General features: G+C 40.5%; 1 protein-coding gene across 1 annotated transcript; it reads right to left on the bottom strand.

Annotated features, from left to right (window-relative positions):
* Nucleotides 1-3,274: 3,274 nt before the first annotated feature.
* Nucleotides 3,275-18,933, bottom strand: ZBTB1 (zinc finger and BTB domain containing 1). Its single transcript, XM_069858889.1, has 2 exons — nt 14,960-18,933; nt 3,275-5,199 (listed from the first exon to the last, which is right to left on the bottom strand). Exons 1-2 carry the CDS (start codon nt 16,849-16,851, stop codon nt 5,163-5,165), a joined length of 1,929 nt encoding a protein of 642 aa, XP_069714990.1. The 5' UTR covers nt 16,852-18,933; the 3' UTR covers nt 3,275-5,162.
* Between the last annotated feature and the right edge of the window lie 1,132 nt (nt 18,934-20,065).

Below are 20,065 nucleotides of genomic sequence, written 5' to 3'. Positions count from 1 at the left end.
CAAATTTGGGTAAAAGATCTTGGAGGAATGCATGCGCATGCCGTTTTAATGGCAATGGTGTAAATGACACGCTCGTGGCCATTCTCAGGAAAAATCAAAAGGTCTGTAGACTCAGGCTACCAAATATTCCATTTAGCCTGTTGCAGATGTATTTCTTCTCCAGAAAATGCAGAAGTACGCAGAAAATACTTGCAGAAGTAGTTGCTTTTCCAGAAAACACAGATATTGTTTTCTTCTTGTATGACTACATGTATAGGTCTGAGTTGCTTTGTAAGCTTTTGCTCCTGAACAGAAGCTCAGATGTTGTTTTTGCCATGATCTCTTACCAATTTCCTAGGAGAAAGTCCAGTCTAACTGGAGGGAGCAACCTCTAAAACCTCATTAGACCTATTTTCTTTTCTCAGCAGAGCTATTACAAGCCTGCCTTTTGTCAGCAATTCTCTTAAGACTTGCAGCACAATTTGTGAACCAACTCTTCTGTGCAGTCATCCTCTTATATGGGAAGAGCCACATGATTTTCTTTTATGTTGCTTTATGCAGGCATGTTTTCGGTGAGCCAAACAGACTGGTTCAGAAATTAAAGAGCGAGCATTGTGGTGAGGACTTGAACACAGGTTTGATTTTCCCTTTAACAAAACATTTGGGTGTTATTCCCCCATCCTGAATCTGTGAGCCATATTTTCATAGTAACTTCCCGAGCAGCAAGTGGACACCTCTGGAAGTAGCAGGCCTCTTTCTGATCCACTTATTTGTGTTCAGGATCAATAATGCACCTCTGTCTCCTGGTTAGCAGCATTCTGTAATATGCTGTAGGCTGTTCTCCATTACAGCACCCAGCCAGAACTGAAGATGATATTAGATTTCTTCAGTGAAGCAAGAGCTTAGTATCTAGAGCAGAACTGGGAACTCAACCCTTATCTTTATCTCGATAAAAGGAAGATTTTTTTTTTCCCCACATTGATAAGGCAATGTAGTATAAAAATAGGAGGGAACACAAGCTACAGTTCAATCAGGCATCGGCCTCTTGGGTCATTACAATAATGAGGTTGAAATGCAATCGAGTGTTCAGGTTTGACGATCAGAAGACCTTAGGCCTTAAATTCTAGTATCCATTTCTCTCATGTTCATTTCCTTAATATCAATTTCCCTAGTAAAACTATCCAGAAAAGTGCATAAATCAGGCTGTATTGGTGAAGGTAAATGAATTATTTTATAATAAAGCAATCTGTTCAGAAAAGTCTAAGCAACAGCTGTTCAAAGAACACGTAATACTTTCTCACAACACCGTTTCCTTGATGAAATTCATCACCTCACTTATATTTGTGAATGTATCTCTAGAAATTGGAATTCAGACAAGAGCTACCAGTGTGAAATGACAACAGATTCTTCTAACAAGGTGCTGTTGTGTTAAAAATCATAGTGTATGTGGGAGGAACAATGTAACTTTATTGTGTTGCTTTGTTGCTATATACCTCAGCTTTTTGCACACAGATGCTCCTTGTTCATTTGTAAGGCAGCCACAATACATGATCTTTTTTAAAATAAGTGTTCCTTTGTGCTTATGAATAACAAAAATCTGCAAATCAGTATAACATGTTTTCAGCAAATTATACAAATGCATGATCAGTAACAGGGAAATATTCAGAACAGCAGAATACAGGGCACAGTAATCTAGTTTTGCCAAACCCGAATTTCAAAAATAATGAGTCAGATCTCCTAACATTATAAAACTAGTTTAAATTATGAGTTTAAAAAACACATGTGGCATTATTTACCTTTTGGCTTTTTAATCTTTAGCATATGTTCAGATTACTCTTGTAGGATTTTCCATGTAATCTGCAGAGCTAATTTTTTTAAATAAATAAAATAGCTGATTACACCATCTCACAACTAAAGCCAGGCTGCCTCAGATTGACTAGGCTCAATAAAACCATGGAAGTTGTCATCACTGATTAAAATAATGTTTGATGCTTCAAGGAATAATTATTTTATAATTAAGTGGTTTTAAAGTGCATTTATTTACATAGACTTCTGGTGGTTTGCTGGGGCATGATTAAAAGCTGAGGTTAGTATCACTAGTGCTAACCAGATAAACTGGTGTGCTGTGCATTTTAGGCAGTCTGTTCTTTACTTTCTTATCACTGCAGTCTCCTGTTTTGCAGTCAGTGACAGCTCTACTGATAGGAATAAATAAGGGACTTCAAAGCCAGCAGTCTGCAAGTAATCATAGAATCAGATCAGAAAAGGACTGCAATAGGTCATTTAGTCTCATTTTGTGTCTAACCAAAATCTCATTTCTTGTAATTTTAGGCAATTCTTTCTATTCCTATTGACTATAGATAGGAGAAAACATGTTATTCTATTTTTGGAATGCAACCAGCTTTTATGTGTATGAAAATCATTGTGTCACCCCTCTGCCATCTCTTCTGTAGAATAACCTAAAATCATTCAGTCTATGCTCAAAGGCAAAGTTGTCTCAGCTTCCATTCTCACGGCTTTCTCCCAGATTCCCTGCATGCAACTTGCGTCTTCTTTTTCAAGTGCTGGGATCAAAACTGGGGACATTACCAGCTTACATTTTAGCAGTTCTGAGGGAGTAGATTATACTCCGGTTTAGACATTTCAGTTTTTACCTTTATTTGCAACAGCTGTGATGTTGCAGACTCATTTTCAGAATTTGATACAAAATAACATGTTATTTTCACTAAAAATTAAACAGTTGTTCATTTACTTCCACAGGTAATGATTCCAGCTTGCCCTTGTTCCTACTAAATGACATCTTATGTTTTCAGATCATGTCTGCACCTTGGTGGGATCATTTTGAATTCTAATCTTATCTTCTAGTGTACTAGAACTCTGCTTGGTCTTATTTGAAGATATTGAAAGGATACTGTATATGGTCCAGGAGGTGAATGAATGACAACAGAGAATTTTGTCTATAATTGGTGTGAATTGGGTTAAACAACATATTGTAATTATTGACAATAATTGTAAAGCTGAATTATGGTGATAGATATTAACCAAGGGAAATGGTGTACTGTAAACATAGGCAAAGACCAATACTTCACACTCCAAGATCAATATAATTTGATTAATCTCTCAGATTCACTTAAATGCTCAGTGTGAAGAATTTTTATAATAATAGAACTGTAGCAGTGCTATACATTTTTCTTATTCTCTTTCATTCCTATGATTATTTCATTTTTATGCATCTCAGCTTTCCCTCTTGAAAATGCAGCAGATGAAGCAGGGGAGAACTGGAACTTCACCCTGTTGCCAGGACTGTTATCAACTCAGGTATAAGATGGAATTAAATGAGAATAATAAGCAGATTTGTAAGAATATTTTATTAAAGATACTGTATCAAAGCACAGAATAAGCTTTAAAGTTGATGAAAACTAACTTGGAATGTCTTCACTGATACTCTATAAGAGATTACAAATAATTGCTAAGTTACAGAACAGTGACAGCCTGTTCTAGATCTCCTACGTTTAGTATCCTGTAAGGCCTATCTTTAGGTGATGCTATAAACGTATTTCCCTTCACTCCTTCTTTTGGTGGTCCTAGTGTGAAGGCCCTTCCTGTTCTCTATGGAAAGGACATCCCTTTTCCTATTACATTTCCTAGCTATATTATACCTTCTCCCTGTGGAGTTCTTAGTGGTATCTGGCTTTGCTCAGATATTCACCATCTTCCCATTTGTGCCAGCACAGCCACTGGGACAAAAGTGTCAGCATTCCAATATTGCAGAGAAGGCTTTTGAAATGCCTATATTAATGTTTAAGATGTTTTGTGTTAATAGGGCCAATACCTTCAACATCTATATGCTGAAATGTTCGGGGCTATGTAATTAGATTAGGCAACTACATTAAGAGATATCTGAGCATCTTTTCTTGCCTTTGTATAGCAACTTTATAAACTCAAAAAGAGTAAAGCAAGCACAGACAGATGCCCTATACAAGCTGTAATACAGACAAGGTTTTACACACTTTATAACAACAGTAATGAAAATAATGCCAATTCTAAAAATTATAGACAGACTCTTTGTGAGATAACAGTTATACTGAACAATGAAACACCCTCTTATAGTCATGAGTAAATTAGTAAGATGCGTAACTACAGCAGAATATAGATCAGCATGTTTAGTCTGCTCACATGTCTCAATCTGATCCACTGTTGTCTGGGACAAGCAAAAGAAATTAATATTTCTTTTAATCTACACTGGCCCTAATTTGAAACATTTACTGCCTTGTTGGTTTTCTGGATAGTTTTTTTTCCCCATCATTTACTTATCTGGAAACATTAGAATTCCTAAAACACTCAAATCTGAACATGAATGCCTGATTCTCCTCTTCAAGCCAGCTTTTGCAAGGCTTAGATCCAGAACAAGGTGCACCTTGTGCCCTGTGAAGATTATTTCACATATTTTCATCTCCTTGTTGGTCAAAATTTTCACCATTCTTGTAATAAAACTGGAGCACCATTTCTTTACTTGCCACATACAACAACTGTGCTCCATGCAGGTCCTCTTCAGCTTGCAAATGATGATCATGGCAGCAGGGAGAATCGGGTCAGCTGGATCTTTCTCACCGTCCTGTCCTTCCTCAGGGACCCTCTGGCCTCAGTGTTTAAGATTTGTTTTTCAAATCATACTCTTTTTGTTTGTTTGTTTTTCTTTAAGACTCTATAGTTTAGCATTTTAACTGTCTGAAAACACGTAAGTTTTAGTTCATGAGTATACACTTCTAATGTTTGAGCTAAAATATCTAAACAGTTTTTGACATAAAATTTAAGAAGCCTCGTTTCAGAAAAGGAACTCTCCAGCACGTGAATAGCAAATTCTGCAAATTCCTTTCAGTGCAGCCCTTAACGCCTGGCATCTGCCCCTTTTGGTTGTCTGCTCCATGAAAGGAGATTTCAAATTTATTTTTAACAGGTGTAAATAATAGTCACAAGGAAGGAAGCTTTATAATACAAAGAGGAGTCCAAAACAACTTTTACTGCATGTTCTAATTTGATAGCTTTGGTGCCTTTTGCGATTGCTGCAGTATGTCAAAAAAGCAAGGGTGGTGCCAATTCAGATCTGGCACATGAGGTTCTGAGTTTTTATGAAATCTTTTGCCGACCAGTTCTTCCTCCTGTCTTCTTCAAACCTGGTTCTCTCAGTTGTTCAGAAGCTTAGAAGTCCCTATTTCACTACTGCCATGCAGAAAAGAAATGCAAGAAAAATATTAAAAGTCAGAAGCCCACACTCCAGTACTATATTTGCTAGCATGATGTGGTCCCTCCCACCTCAATGTGCTGTGGTTTTGCTTAAATACCCATCCTTCAGTTATATTCGGGGCACCCACCACAGTCAAGAACTCTGTTTAAAAGCCAAATGGTTCATTTCCATCAACCCCTACCCCACCAAAACACAAATTAACCTTAAACAATGTTTTCATCTTTTTTCAGAAACTTTTGTTTGTTTCTTTTTCCTTTGCCTTCCATTTTCAAAACAGCTAAAGATTTGCTGTAGAAAAACATCGTTTCTCAAGCCTCCCAGGACTTATTTTCGATACTGTATGTGTTATTTTCCAGCAGTGGTTTATGGCTTGGCTTAGTGGACACTCAAAAAATTGCATGGTTTCCCCTCATCCTGGACTTGGAACACCCCCACTCTGGAATACTTCTTACTGCTTCATATTTGCCTCTGTCTGTTTGGGTTTGGGTTTTTTCCCCTTGTTTAACTCGGAGGTAACCGTTGTACATTTACTTAATCCCCTTCCCAAAATTCTTATTTTAGGTTAAATGCAGGTAAATTACATAAGTATTTACAACTCATGTAAACCTTTTTCGACCAAACTAATTTATGACAAACACAAACAGCTTTGTATCCAATATGAACAGTCAAGAAACTGGAAACACATGGATGTAAATTTTAAAGACAATCCTTAGGGGAGTTCTACTTGGTACACTGACTTCTTTCTCAAGGTAAGTAAATCACATTGTACAAAGTATACTCTTATCCCAGTTCTGGCTAGTATACACTTGATATTTCTAGGTGCACTACGGCAGCCCTGGACCAAGGGGTTGTGTCTACACTGTGGAGCAAGAAGGGCTTTGAGGCTGCCAGGTTTATCAGCTGTGTGCATTACTTACCTGCTAGAGGGTTCTCAAGGCCAGCTCAGAGCTGAATTTCCTGGCACACCTTTGAGAGGAAAGCCTTGAGAGTGGTGCTCTGCACTCCAATGCTCATTACGGGATGCCCCACATGACATGTGGCCAGGCCTTCCCAGCATATGCCAGGCCCAGAATTGTTTGTATATTTGTATCTGCCCTCTGTGCCACGTCACATACTCGATAGTGGGCAAAAAAGCAGTCTGGGACAAACGGCTTTTGTCTCATGCCACGAGGGCAATGGTCTTGGGCAAACAGCTACCTTCAAGGCTCTGCTGGTCCTGGCAGCAAGTACACATACAGTCCATATGTCTACCTAACACATTCTTCAAAGCTTGGAGGGGAATTCATTGGATTGATGCCATTGTCTCAAAGTAGCTCTTACCTGACTAGCTCAAAGGTCAAGATACATTTTTGTAAATTAACACAGGAAAAAAAGTATTCTCACTACAGTATGCAAGCGAACATTATTTCTCCCCAGACGATATCAGTGTTTAACATCGCTGTTTATTAAGATGTCAGCCTGCATTTTACAGTCAAGGATCTCTGTTATGTGCCGATCGTACACAGTTCATGCGGCATGACTGAGCTGCTTTACACCACCAACCTCAAACAGATGGACTGTGCTGTGTGGGACCACCTCTGAGTGTGGGAAGGTAGGTTGCTTGTGAATATTAAATTAGATTTTCTGATGAGACTGCAAAAAATTTGTTAATCTGCACCAGCTGTGGTCATGTGGTGCACATACAGAACTGTGAACACCAGAGAACTTCTAGCACTGGGAATAGCTTTTAGCCTACAGTAAGCTAGATTAGAGGCAAAGTGTTGTGCCATCCTCCCAGACTCTAAATTCTCTAGCTACCCTAAAACCAGGAGTTGCTTAAGGAATGCACAGCTGCAGGAGGATCTGCTTTGCTCTTCACACAGTAAACTTTGCTCTACTGCAGAGACTTTTTGAATAGGAATATACATGCTTCCAGTTAGCCACCAGATGGACCCATACCTCCCCAGCACAGAAATCTATGCAAAGTTACAGCACTTCAGAGATGTTACAAAGGATGCAGTTTCTTCCACTTCATAAAAGTCAGAGGAAGTCTGTGATTAGCTGGATGTTTACAAATAAAAGGAAAATCTGGAGATGGATCAAAGATAACACTCCAGATCTGGCATGACACCAGGTTCCAGCACTGCATCTGCAGCATCTGTATGAGTTTGTTACTTTAAGTGGCCGAATGTGGCATATTTCATCATGTATTAATAATGCTTTCTTAACACTTAGTGCATTTATTGGAAGTCTGAAGATTCAGCCAGCTAAGGGCCTGAAAAAAAGCAAAAGCACAACACCCCCGGCTAACAAAATCTTTCAGATTCCATTTAAGAGAAGCACCCACTGGGTTCTTCCTCATCCTGCTTTCTGCCACTTTAAGGGACCCAAGATTCAAAGTTAAGCAGTGTTCCAAAATCCAAAGGATGTAGTACTCAAGCTGAGTAAATTGGAGCAGTGGCACTCAAAGCCTGTTCTCTAATGGCCTAAGTAGCTTGGATGGTCCAGTCACACCATACACGCTTTTTACTGTGAAGTCCATACCTCATCCAGGATCTCAGTGACTTTGGCACAGACCCAGTGACTGAGGAGAGAACCAGATCCAAGATAAAAGATGATGGTGTGTGAAATGCACTGAGTTAATGTATATGTGTTTTAAGGAACATCTGTATTTTGACTCTGTGCAACAAGCCAACATAGTTTGTGAGGTCTGGAAGGCCACAGACTATCCCTGCTTTCACAGTACTGCTCTGTTTGAAGCTCCTATTTCTATTTGGGGTCTAAGCCACACTGAACTTGATCAAATAAACATTCTTCAAAGGAAACTGCCTTTGAACTATTTAACTCTTTATTTGTGCAACAAACTAAAGCTGAAAGAACTGCATCAGTTCCTGTCAGTTTTCTTGTGTCTAAACTGACTTATTTTTCATTTTTTAAGTTACTGTTCTTCAGGACCTCTGTCTTTTCTGGCAGACTTGACCATGTTAGCCCCAGCCAGTAAAATCTAAGTGAAACACAATCCTGCCTGAAAGCAGACTAGGTGGGGCTAATCCTCATACCACCAGGCACACAGACTCTGCCAGTGTCATGCTTTACAGTACATCTAAGTGTGCACAAATTACGTTTAATCTACCTGATAACAATGCAGCTCAGAGATATGAGCTCTCTCCTGGGCCATGGGATGTACTAAGACAATTTTTTCATCAGTTCCAAGGGATCCTATCCTGTATTTCCTCCTTCTACAAAACCACTCTATCTTTTTCCAGAAGGAGGAATATTGTATAAATATTAAATGTTATTAAATAACCACTGGCTAGAAACCAGAACCCCTGTAGTTTGGTAGCTGGGACTCTTTACCCGCAGGAACCCCATAAGCAAGGACGAAACAGAGGCACCATCTTTAGCATCCTAAGTAAATGCTCTAATCATGACTTGTATAAAAGGAAGGAGTGTAACCAATACCAGAAGTTTGGTGTATTTACTGCCAAAACCAAGAGTAATCTTGGCTTTTAGCCAGCTATCTGCAATTCCACAAACTTTCATGGTCCTGGGGCTTTTGCCATGGAGAGAAGGACATTATTTTATTTCTCCCTTTCATTTTCTGGGGAGTCAGAAGCAGAAGTCCCTCTGGTGACCATACCCAATGTAGTGGGATGGTTACCTAAAAAAGGAGAGAATAGGTGTTACTGAGTTGCGTAGGTACAACTGAAGATGTGAGAACTATTATAAAAGGCACGCTCTTAGCCCTAGTCATTGCTTTAAAACAGGAAGAAAGCACATCTTTCTATTTCAAAATACAGAAGATAAATAGAAGAACCTAAAGGATGAATTTTTAAAATATCAACGTTATCATCAGGGGAGATGGGGAAAGACTAATTTTTCCATCTTTCATGTCGGGAATGCTGCTGCTGCAGACAACTTGGCAATTGCTGACACTTTGCCTGACAGACAGGTAAGGAAATCAAGGATTTGCAGACAGTCCTGATTTCCAGTGGACTTCCCACAATCCACACAGCTTTCAGGATTTTGAGGCCTTTAAGGAATGCTCTCTTGTCTTTCTCTGTCAGGAGTCTTGGGATGTCTAGAGAACCACAAGACATACTTACTGAGATAATCTCTTACTTGCAACAAAAAAAATTACTACACCCAAAATCTCATTGATGCAAATCACAGTTGAGTATGAGTAAAAACAATAGCAGCATCAGGACTTCATCAGAGAGGGGAGTTCCTGAACAGCTCGGAAAGAGCTACTTTTTTTTCCCCATAGGAAATGTAAGATGCAGCATTGTTTTTGCAGTTGTAGCTGCAGTAAGACTTACTGTAGTTCTAGTACGCCAGAAGGCACAGGAAAGGATTAAATCCTTCTGTTCCCTTGCAAGATAATCAGAGATACTGACCACTTCTGAAATTCTAGGTTCTTGAGGTGATGTGTGCCACACTAGTTATGCAAAACAGACAGTCATAATCTGGCCTTGGACTATCTGCCGATTTCTCATTTCATAATTTTGTTATGTTCCCATGAACACACTGATATGAAACTTTAAAAACATATTTTCAACTACTTTTATATAGCGGATGTGCATAAATTACTGAAAACAATTTCTCTAAAAGCATGATGCACAACATTGTTTTTCTACGGCTTAAATGAAAAATTTTGTGTAAAAATGACCAAAAGAAATCCAATAGCATTTCTCTTGTAAAGTTGGCGCTGGTCATTCAAGTACTTGAAAAGGAACATGGACTGTTTGTTTCAGGGCTGTATATTTATAGTCATGATGAACTGATTCCCGAGTCATGAGCTCTGTCACCCTGTAACAAATTAAAATTTGCCTTTCACATGAAAAAATAAAATGAAATCACAATTAAATCCAGAATTGTAGAAGTGTCTGTATAAGTGGCAGAAGACACTTAATTTATAAAACGTGTCCTGGTTTTTGGCATCTTCCACCCTTCAAAAATCTCAGGCTACTAACACGTCTCAAAAAAATACACAGCAGTATTTACGAGTTTGTTGGAAGAAAACACAGGAGACTGGTTTATAGCCAAGAACTACAGAAATGCCACCTTTAAAAATGCGTTCCTATTTTCTAGCCTTCAGCAGACTTTTATAAAGTCTAATTAGTCATGCTTTGTCTTGTAGGTCTTTAAGTCTGTGACGAGCATCAAACCATCTGTGAATTATGGAAGATAGACTATTTCATAGAATCATAGAATCATAGAATAACCAGGTTGGAAGAGACCCACCGGATCCTGGACATTTGATTTTAAAACTTTCAGATTAGAAAGCACTTAAAAGTTAGAAACAGGTACACAGGGATAGTAACAGGTATTGCTGGCATCTCCTTAACTTACGCAAGGAATTATCCCAAGCTTTCCATATTAGACTAAAAACGAGATGATCATCTCCCCTAATTGCAACACCCAGAGCCTATTGGAGGGGAATGTTTCCAGTTCTCATAAAGAGGGCAGATAGCATAGATGTGTCTCATTTGTCTCAGATAAAGTTAAGCTCGGGATGTGCTTTTGAGTTCTAGCACAGCTCATTTAAGCAGAGGAGCCCCCTCCCAACCACTCATTTCTCCCCTTGTGACACCCCTCCTATTGTGCTAGCACAAGACTTGACACAGACCCGGAGAGGGAAGCATAGCAGGGAACTGATCCAGCCAAAAAAACAGCCCCACTGGGAATTTTAAAAAGTCCGTTGTTTGATTCAGCTCATTGTGAAGCTACATAAATACGTGCTTTTTGCCAGTGAAGCGGGTGACACACACTGGATATGAGAGCCAAAACTGGAAGGGAGGAAGAAGAAGCTGCCAGGGCCCAAGGTGGCACTGCCTTCAGGAGCAAACTTATATCATCATCAACACCCGAGATACTCTGAATGGTTTAGCACTAGTGTGTTCAGGTACAATAGTGTACTCAAAGTACAATATCTTTGTAATATATTCTCCAGGACAGTTCATTTTCTGTCTTCAGCGCTGAATAAAAAATATGCTGGATTGTACTTTATCAACTGAAAATATTAGAGGATTTCCCTATTAAAAGCATAAATCCTCAGAATTCTGTGACGTTCTAACATATTCAAATCAAGATCTCCTCTGTGGACCTTCTGGCTACAAATATCATTGTACACAGATGTAAATACTCTTTGAATTAACAAGTTGCCAATAAAGAAGCTCAACAGCTTTTGCAATATTTTGGATCTCATTGCAGGTCTTTATGAATTCCCTTTCTTTAATTTTCAGTAAGTTCTGAAAGCTAAGAGTTAGGCTGGCTACTTATAAATTATTTTCAGGATCACAGTCCACACTACTGCAAAAATGAGGAAGACAACAGAGCAAAAAAATCTCAAAAAATAAGAATAGCAAACCGCTCTAAAATATGTCAAAAAATCCAGCAAGTCTTTTTCTTCCTGGCTACACCTTGTGCAATGTACACCTTGCACCTCCACTCTCAAAGATCCTTAAGTGCTTGAAAGGTTTTACACTCCTAACAATTCACATAGTGCAGGAAGGAGATGCAAAGGAACTAGGCTATGATGACTGAGAAGTACAAATTCCTTAGAAGAAACAGAACTCATAATGAAGTATTTTGTTTCCCCTTCACTATCTTTCAAGTTACAGCAAGACTTCCAGGATATCGTAACTGCAGTTGAGGTTTTTGTCAGGTCTGCGTTCATTCTGTCTCCACAGTAGTTTTTACCACAGTAGGAAGGCTGAAACATTTCACTCTTCTGCAGATATTGTCCCATTCTGGGGAGAACAACCCTGTCCCAGGAGCAACCAGCCCCAGGCTTCCTCAGCACCCACCCCTTCTCCCTGAAGTCAAACTCCTCCTCACTCCAGGCTTTTTATTCAATAGTCCCATGCTGTTTCCCTGCTTTTACATATCACCATGAACACGCACAGGGCTGGCTGTACTTGGTACGCAACCCGCACTCTGAGTTTGTGCCGTAGTGAGCTAATCACCCAGGCCAACAGCTCTCCCAGCCAAGCTGAGTCATTCTCACTCTCATCTCAAAGGCGTCTACAGCACATTTTATCCACTCCTCCACCCGCCCCCTCCATGCCACCTTTGGGATTTGCTTCCCCCTGCACTGCTCTAATCCTGCCCCTCCATTCTTCACCACTCCCTCCCACTCAGGATCTCCGTTCCCACTCAGCCTTCCTACTCCTCCAGCTCCCCAAGATTCTTCTGCCAGCTCGCCCAGTGCATTCCAGTCCTCCCTCGCTTCCCTTGGCTGCTTTTCCCAGTCCAGCCATAGCTGATACCATAAGCAATAACCTGCTTGTCAGAGAATCACTGTGCAGCATTTGGCTACTTCATCTCTAGGATGATCATTATAGTTAAATATTCTGTCTTCTGAAGAGCCTTATAATTGTCTTACCACTGATGCCAGTGATGAAAAGTCTTAAAATCCCCATCCCATTTCTTATTTGAACTCTTAAACACTGGGATGGGGAATGTGGAATAAACCTTAAGAAGGGGGAAGCTCCCAGTTAACCAAAATGCTGGATCACATTCATGTCCACGGTCTTTCTGGCCCTGGTGTTTTTCATGACCTGGTTGGCTTCAGCATCAAACAAAAAAACATAGAACTGAGCAGTTACGGCAAAACTCTGAAGGTCCAAACTGCACACAAAGCAGTCGGTGCCCGGGGAGCCAGCTGCTGGCTCAGGATTGAGGTCTGGTGGTGGGATCCTCCTCCATCACCACAGAACTGCGTATGTCTACCAAGCAAGAGAAATTCTAAGGCACATTTAAAACTGAATAAGTGCAAGGCAACTCATACTGATTTAAAGAGTTATAGGGGAGATTCTGGAGTGTGTTAATTTCTCTACGTAGTCTAACATTGAAGCTCAATACTTCTCATAATCCCCAGGGAATGGGATGGGATCAACACTCAACTCCGACAGCAACAAGCACATGAAGGCCCTGGACTAGACCCTCAACTCCTGGCTCCTGTTCTCAACCCCAGAACTGGCACAAGAGGTGATAGAAAAGAGAATTTCAGTTGGAAGGGACCTACAATGATCACCTAGTCCAACTGCCTTAACTGCTGATCTACGTTGCTTTCCTCCTTCCACAGCTCAGTGGGAAATAGCATTACTACCTTCTCTGATAAAGTGAGATCTGCTGGGAGAAAATATTGCTAGGTTTTATTTTTCAATAGTCCTCTCCACTGTTACGTATTAGGATCCTTTCCAACCCCCCATCAAAAATCACACACTTAAACCTTTGCACAGCTGGAGCCTAAGAGTCAAAGTCAGTCCTGCTCTCAAAGGCCAAACTGCCTCATGGAATTGATGTCAGATGGTACTTAGCAGGATTTTTTAATTCAATTAAATTAAGAGACAAGCTACACAGAATAGGGCTATACTAGAATCAGAAAGGAATCTTAAAAGGCATAGAATGTCTTTACATTTATTAAACAAACTCTGCAGTCTTTTCTTGTTATATTCTTGTTGAGAAACAGAACATTCAGAAAGTATTGTGAAAACAAGAAACAAAACCGCTAAGGTTCACGTGAGCCACGCTCCCCCTTCCCCTCCCCACCCAAGCAATGGGACTATCTTCACACCCATCCCACTTTTTACCTCTCCAACACAAGCAGCAAGGCACCATTTACAGCTAGGCTGAGAAATGCAGTCTTCGATGCGCATCACCATTCTGCATTCCTAGCAACCCACCACAGCCACTCTTCCCTTATGTATCAGAATAAGCAGGTTATACACACCCACGCAGGTAGAGACAGAAAACGAAAGGCCAACATCAGTTGTACAGTTCTCCTAGGACTTCAAGTCTGGAAAATGACCGCTCTGCTGGGATCTCCTTGGTTATCCCATTAGCCATCAACTCCCTCTCCCTTTGCGCACACCAGTCCAAGTCTGCAAGGTTTAACTGAGCCTACGCGCTCTCACCCCTGGGATACAGGTTCCAACAAAGCCAAGGAGCAGAGGACCAGGACAGCCAGCTCTGCCCTTACAGCCAAGTCAAAGAGCAAAGGATTATTTCTTGGTATTGAGGGTTTTTTTTTTTCATTTTGAAAATTAATTGAGGAGTATAAACAGTTATGCTCTTGCACATTAATTGCTGTGATCTAAAATTTTCACATGAAGAAACAACACGTGGAAATATTAAAGCACTCATCTTAACGGACATGGATCCGAGAACTGTTTAATAGCAGTCAGTGAAGGGGTAACATTGTGCTTTTAATCTACAGTTTAAAAATAATGATTTGTATATCTACTTAGTAAAACAATAAAATTAAGAACAGAAACTGATATTAGGAAACAGTGAAAATGTAATACTTAAACACATAATGCTTTTCAAAGCTATATACTTAATAAGCCTAAATAGACACCTATAGTTAGGAGGGTCTTAAAAAAATAATAAAAAAAGAGACTTATTCTCAATTTTTTGTTGTTTTTCAATTTTTGTCTGCTATACTGTATGCCTTGCTTTGGTGTTCTCTCTGCTGCCAGCTTAATATTTTAACAGTATGTTTACGCTTATGTTCTTTTCAAATGCTTGGCATTATAGTGAGATCTCATATCTTTCCTCAAATTAAATTTTGCTCCACATACTCCACATGTGTACAGATGAACATCCATGTGCTGCTCCAGTTGCTCATTATTTGGGAATATCTGAAAGCAGACCTGGCATATAGTCTCTCCAGCTGATAAGTGAGATATCATATGCCGTACATGGTCATGTTTTCGGAAGTTTCCTTGATCACAAATGGAACAGACATACCTGGCCATGCCTTTGTGCATATCATTGTGGAGCCGCAACTGGCGCTCTCTTAAGAACTGCTTCCCACATGTCTGACAAACAAACTGTTTTTCCTTGGTATGAACGGTATAGTGTTCCCGCAAGTGGCAACGCTGATAAAATCCTTTCCCACAAAGATTGCAGAAGTGCTTACGTCTATGATCCCTCTCGTTCTCTTCCATCATGGAGTTCTTGAACAGATCTTGCTCCAGGCAGTTTGACATATGTTCAACCACTAGGTTTTCAGTTTCAAAACGCTGACCGCAATTGGGGCATCGGAAAGGACATGCAGAATTCTTGTATAACTGTTTTTTTTGAAGGCTGTTCATTTGGAAGTGACCATCCCTGAAGTCCTCTAGCATCTCTGCAAACATCATGTCCCTTATTTCCGACTGCTCCTCGGGGTTTTCTTCCAAGTCCATTTTCTCCTCAGGATTTCGGATACCATTCATGGTCAGATCCTGGGGTTCTCCACAGGTCTGTGCATGATCCTGTAGCTGCTTGCCTTTGACCAGTATTTGACCACACTTGCCACAGGCACATATATTTTCTATGTGTTTGGATAAATAATGAGAGGACAAATCTTCCTCGGTGATTGTTAGCCCACAAAGTTCACAGGGAGCATTCTCCACGTCTTCCTGTACTGAAGGAGCCTTCCTGTTAAGGTGCCGCGGACTTTTCAAACACTTTCTTTCATCCTCATCCACAGATAAACGGGATTTTAGAGTCTTCCGAGCATTTCTCTTCTCCCTGATCTCTTCCTCAACGTAGTATCTGTAAAGCGGCTCCTCCTGTTCATCATCTAGGTCGTCATTGTCAGAAGACTCATTGCAGTCTTTATCTGTCACCTTAATAATATTAAAATCCTTCAGCTCATCTGCAGGGTTGTCCTCGGGTTCCATCTTGATGATAATCCTTTTCCTTTCAGAGGCTCTACCTCCTTCTTCACCTGATGTCTCAGAGGCAACTGTGCTGCTTTTTCTGCTCGTGATGTTTGACACAGGAGATGATGAACCATCCGCCGCTTGGCTCGAGTCCCCCTTGTATTTTTCCGTTTGTGTGGAGATTATTTTAGAAGTAGAGTCTTTTTCACCAAAGTCTGTTTTTTCAGTGCTGTAATACCTGGCACTTTGGTAAGAATGCCTGTTAGTGCACGTTAACACATGCTCATCCAGTAGCTTTTCACAGCTAAAACTAAACCCGCAGCTGTCACAAGTGAAGCTTCTTCCAAAACGGCGCGAGTGTGACACGCGTTCTTTTGTGTGAGAGAACTTGGACGTGGTGGTCTTTTTGCAGACATCAAACAGTTGTTCCGGGAAGCTGTTTAGCTGCAAAGCTTCTTCATCAGGCTCTTTGTTATGGGACGTGTTTACTGTTGAACTTGGTGGCTCCATGCCCCACCTGTTTGCTTCACTGCCATTTCTAGCAAGCGCGTCTTCATACATTCTCACACCAAATATCATTTTACTACTCTGAGTACTAGAAGCAGAAGATGAACATTTTAAACTAGATGAGTCCGTGTCCTGTATATCTTCCAAACATTCAGGTACGTTATATAGCTGCAAATAGTTCATGGCCACTTTAAATTGCTCAAAATTGGCAGGGGCTGTCATAATTTTTCCTAAATACATGAACTGTAAAATCAGATCAAAGCATTCAGCACTAATCTTCATGTTGCTTAGATTCAGCTGGGCTGTAGTGTGTTGATGGTTCATAAAAAACATCCTAAAATAGGAGCTGCACGCAGCAAGAACTGCTTTATGTGCTTGAAAATAAATATCATCGATAGCAATACAGCAGTCACACAGAAAGCCCCACTCTCTTTGGTTGTTTAGCTGCTGAAGCACATAGTTGCTGTGGCTGGTTCTTGCCATCTTGTACTTCAATTACAGCCCTGCACAAAGAAGAAGACATCTGTTAAATCACAAGCACGAAAAGCAAAATGTACTTAAATGTAGGGGGGAACTACCATCTTTTTCCTCTCTATATCTTCCTATTCTCGCACTGTTTGTGGTCATGTTTCCTGCCTGGAGATGTTTCCTGGTAACTACCATGAATATTGATGCCAGTGAAAACATCCATAATGCCATGTTCTCACCACCAGACTTACAAGACTAGCAAACTAATAAAAACAACCACCACCCGTGTCGATCAGACCAATGCTGATAGAATATAAATTAGCAAGTATATCTCAGAGTCCTACAGCCAAGATTTTCAGATAGCAATGCTGGATGCAGACCTTCAAAAACCTCACAGGGCAGACTGCAAGACGGCCCCAGGACAACAATTCTACAAGGTAAACTGACTGTAAGAAACCAGCCCTCAGCCTCAACTTGCCTTTTTCACCTGTCAGCCCAATGGGCATATCATGCAACCCATCCTGGAAAACAGGCCAGGCTCAAACTGGTCTTTCCTTCTCCATTAAAGGAAACTAAGAAGATGTATCAGTGGAGCACCCACATCCACACACTTTTTGCTCTCCAGGGCAGCTCAGGGATGGTCTCAACCTTATCTGCAAGGCATTTCGCAAACCAAGAACTGCAAACTCCAACGCATTCTCAGAAGCACAGGGCAGCCCGGCTGTGATGGCACGTCCCACGTGCAAGCAGACGGTGACCAGGCTAGCTGCACGCCAGCCGCACCGACTGCAGAGTGGCAGGAAGTGGTGCTCACCGTGCCTCCAACTGCTCTCAAAACCACTTGTTCAGAGCACTGCAAGATAACCAAAACATGTAGTCAGGAGACTAGACAAAGAAAAACTCAGCGACAGAGAACCGTCAAGGAGAGCAAGCCAGAGCTGGCGCCACAGTGAAATGAAGCCTCAAAAAAGACTAAAGTGAAAGGTCTGTGAGCGCTGGAAGTTGCTGGAAGTGAAAGGGCTAATTTACCCGCAGGAGAAAAAAGTCAGAAAACATACTAGCTTAGGTTGACAAAAACATCCTGTATTGTGTGCAGGAGGTGTGCTTTTGATTTACAGAAGATAAACTCAACCACACGTACAGATCCAACAGCTAGTCACTTCCACTACTGTGGAAAACCTTTCCTGATAATACATCATCTGTACTAACTGCATGGGGAGAGGGTGAGAAACAGAAAGAAGGTATAAAGAACACCTTAATTGAAATTAAAAACCTAAAGCAATAACAAGCATTCGTAACATTTTGGAAGGTTATTGCAAACAAGGCAAATAGCTGTGAGAGATTTCTACGAATAAAGTACAGGCTAATCAACAATATATATTAAATGGCATTTTATGACTCAACGACATGCATGGATTGATTTGCAACCATTTTTTCAGCTGTCCAAAATGTATACAAATATACACACAAAACAATCCCTGTTTCTTCTTATTCCCCTGACAGCTTACATCTCCTTGAGGCTGGCAAATAGGTAGGGAAATTAAATCACTCAATTAGCACTGAATTCACAAGTCATAAGCATTGCCTGGCTTGTTTAGTAGTAAACCTAACATTAAGTCACTGTTCTTAATTCTACAAAGTGCTGCCATGGAAGAAACACGTTCAAGGTCTCAAGGTAAGAACACACTCACCGAACCCAGCAATATCCCCTATTGCAAATTCACACAAAAGTACTTATGGATCGCCATCAGTTCCTTGTCTGACAACAAGAACCTTGAGATCTGCGTTGAACTGATAATGAACGCTGATAATGAGCATCTGAATGGAAGCTGCTCCTCTCAACCCTGTCTTCCATGCCCAAAACTCAAGGCAAGCACCCTGGCATAATACTTCTCTGACCAGTCCAGCCCAGTGATGTTCACGGCAGTAATACAAGTCATTGCATGGAATTAATTTAATGGCTTTCTTACTAACTTGCAAATGAGTGGCTTCAAAAGTAGGAGAATGTATGAAATAACATCATGTCTTTTCTCAAGAAAACTGATTATCATCTAAGTCACTGGGTAACTTCAGATTCTTCCGTGAAAAACAGCAAAGCTCTCAACATCAAGTAATAACAGAAGTGCACTTCCAAGTGTGAATGTGTTTTGGATTTGAGGTAATTCATTAGATGCCTAAATGTAATTCAGTACACTATATCAACGATTAAGAACAGCAGCTGCATAATGGCAAAGAATTGACTTCTACTTCCACATTATAACAGCGTTAACCAACGAAGTGAGAAGATGCAGCCCCTTGGCGAGAACTGCCATCAAGGCAAGAAAAGACTCAGAACAGCTCATTTTCATCTCCTTGTGGTCATAAAGTGGCAAATTTTAAATGTTTTATTTATTTCTTTTCTAGACTAAAAGTACTTCATCATGTCTTCCAATAGCAAAACAGCACCGCACCGAGAAGAAGGCCATGAACTATCTGCAAACATGTGCAGACTGGGGCATTTCCAAGCAGTGGGAATGGTTTGGCAGACACTGGAGCGACAGAACACAAACTCATCTTTTCTAAGTCTCCTTCTTCTTTGGAAAAGGTGAAAGATATTTCTCCTTTTAACAGGTAAACTCTTGCAGAGCTTTCAGCATGCAAGTCCCAATACACAAAAATCAACCCATTGGCAATGCCAACCTCCTGCCACCACTCTGGAAAAAAACAGCCTGCGCGTGAGGTCACTTGATGGCAAAGGGCTCAGATATGTCCCCGGCCTCTATTGCAGTAGCACTACACATAAGTATTAAAATAGAGAGTGTTTGAAGTTATTTATGTTAATGAAAGTACCGCCATACTGGCTGTATTAACCTGCTGGATGTAACTATATATTTACAGCTGCCAACACTTCCCACTATGTGAGCCTGTGTTGAGCTATTTAAAACCTTGACATATTTCAACCAGCAAAAGTAAAACTTCCCTTCTGAATTGTCTGCTTTGAACTGATTTTATCTTCCCCTCAACAGAAAATTTCAGCCAAAACAGTTCCAAAAATGAGGATAAGAAAAAGCTTTCATATAGGCAGATCACTACTTTTTCTTTTGAAAATCAAAAATATTTCTCCTTCCAAAACCTTGGAAAAGAGATTTTATATGGAAGAAAGTGCTATGTCTTAGATGTTCTCACGATACAAAAATGTGCCGGAATTTGGCCAAGGTATAAGACTGAGGGGGAGAAGAAGATAAAAAAA

The sequence above is a fragment of the Phaenicophaeus curvirostris genome, chromosome 5 (genome assembly GCF_032191515.1).
Source record: "Phaenicophaeus curvirostris isolate KB17595 chromosome 5, BPBGC_Pcur_1.0, whole genome shotgun sequence".
Lineage (NCBI taxonomy): Eukaryota > Metazoa > Chordata > Aves > Cuculiformes > Cuculidae > Phaenicophaeus > Phaenicophaeus curvirostris.
This window is presented reverse-complemented; position numbering and strand designations above follow the sequence as displayed.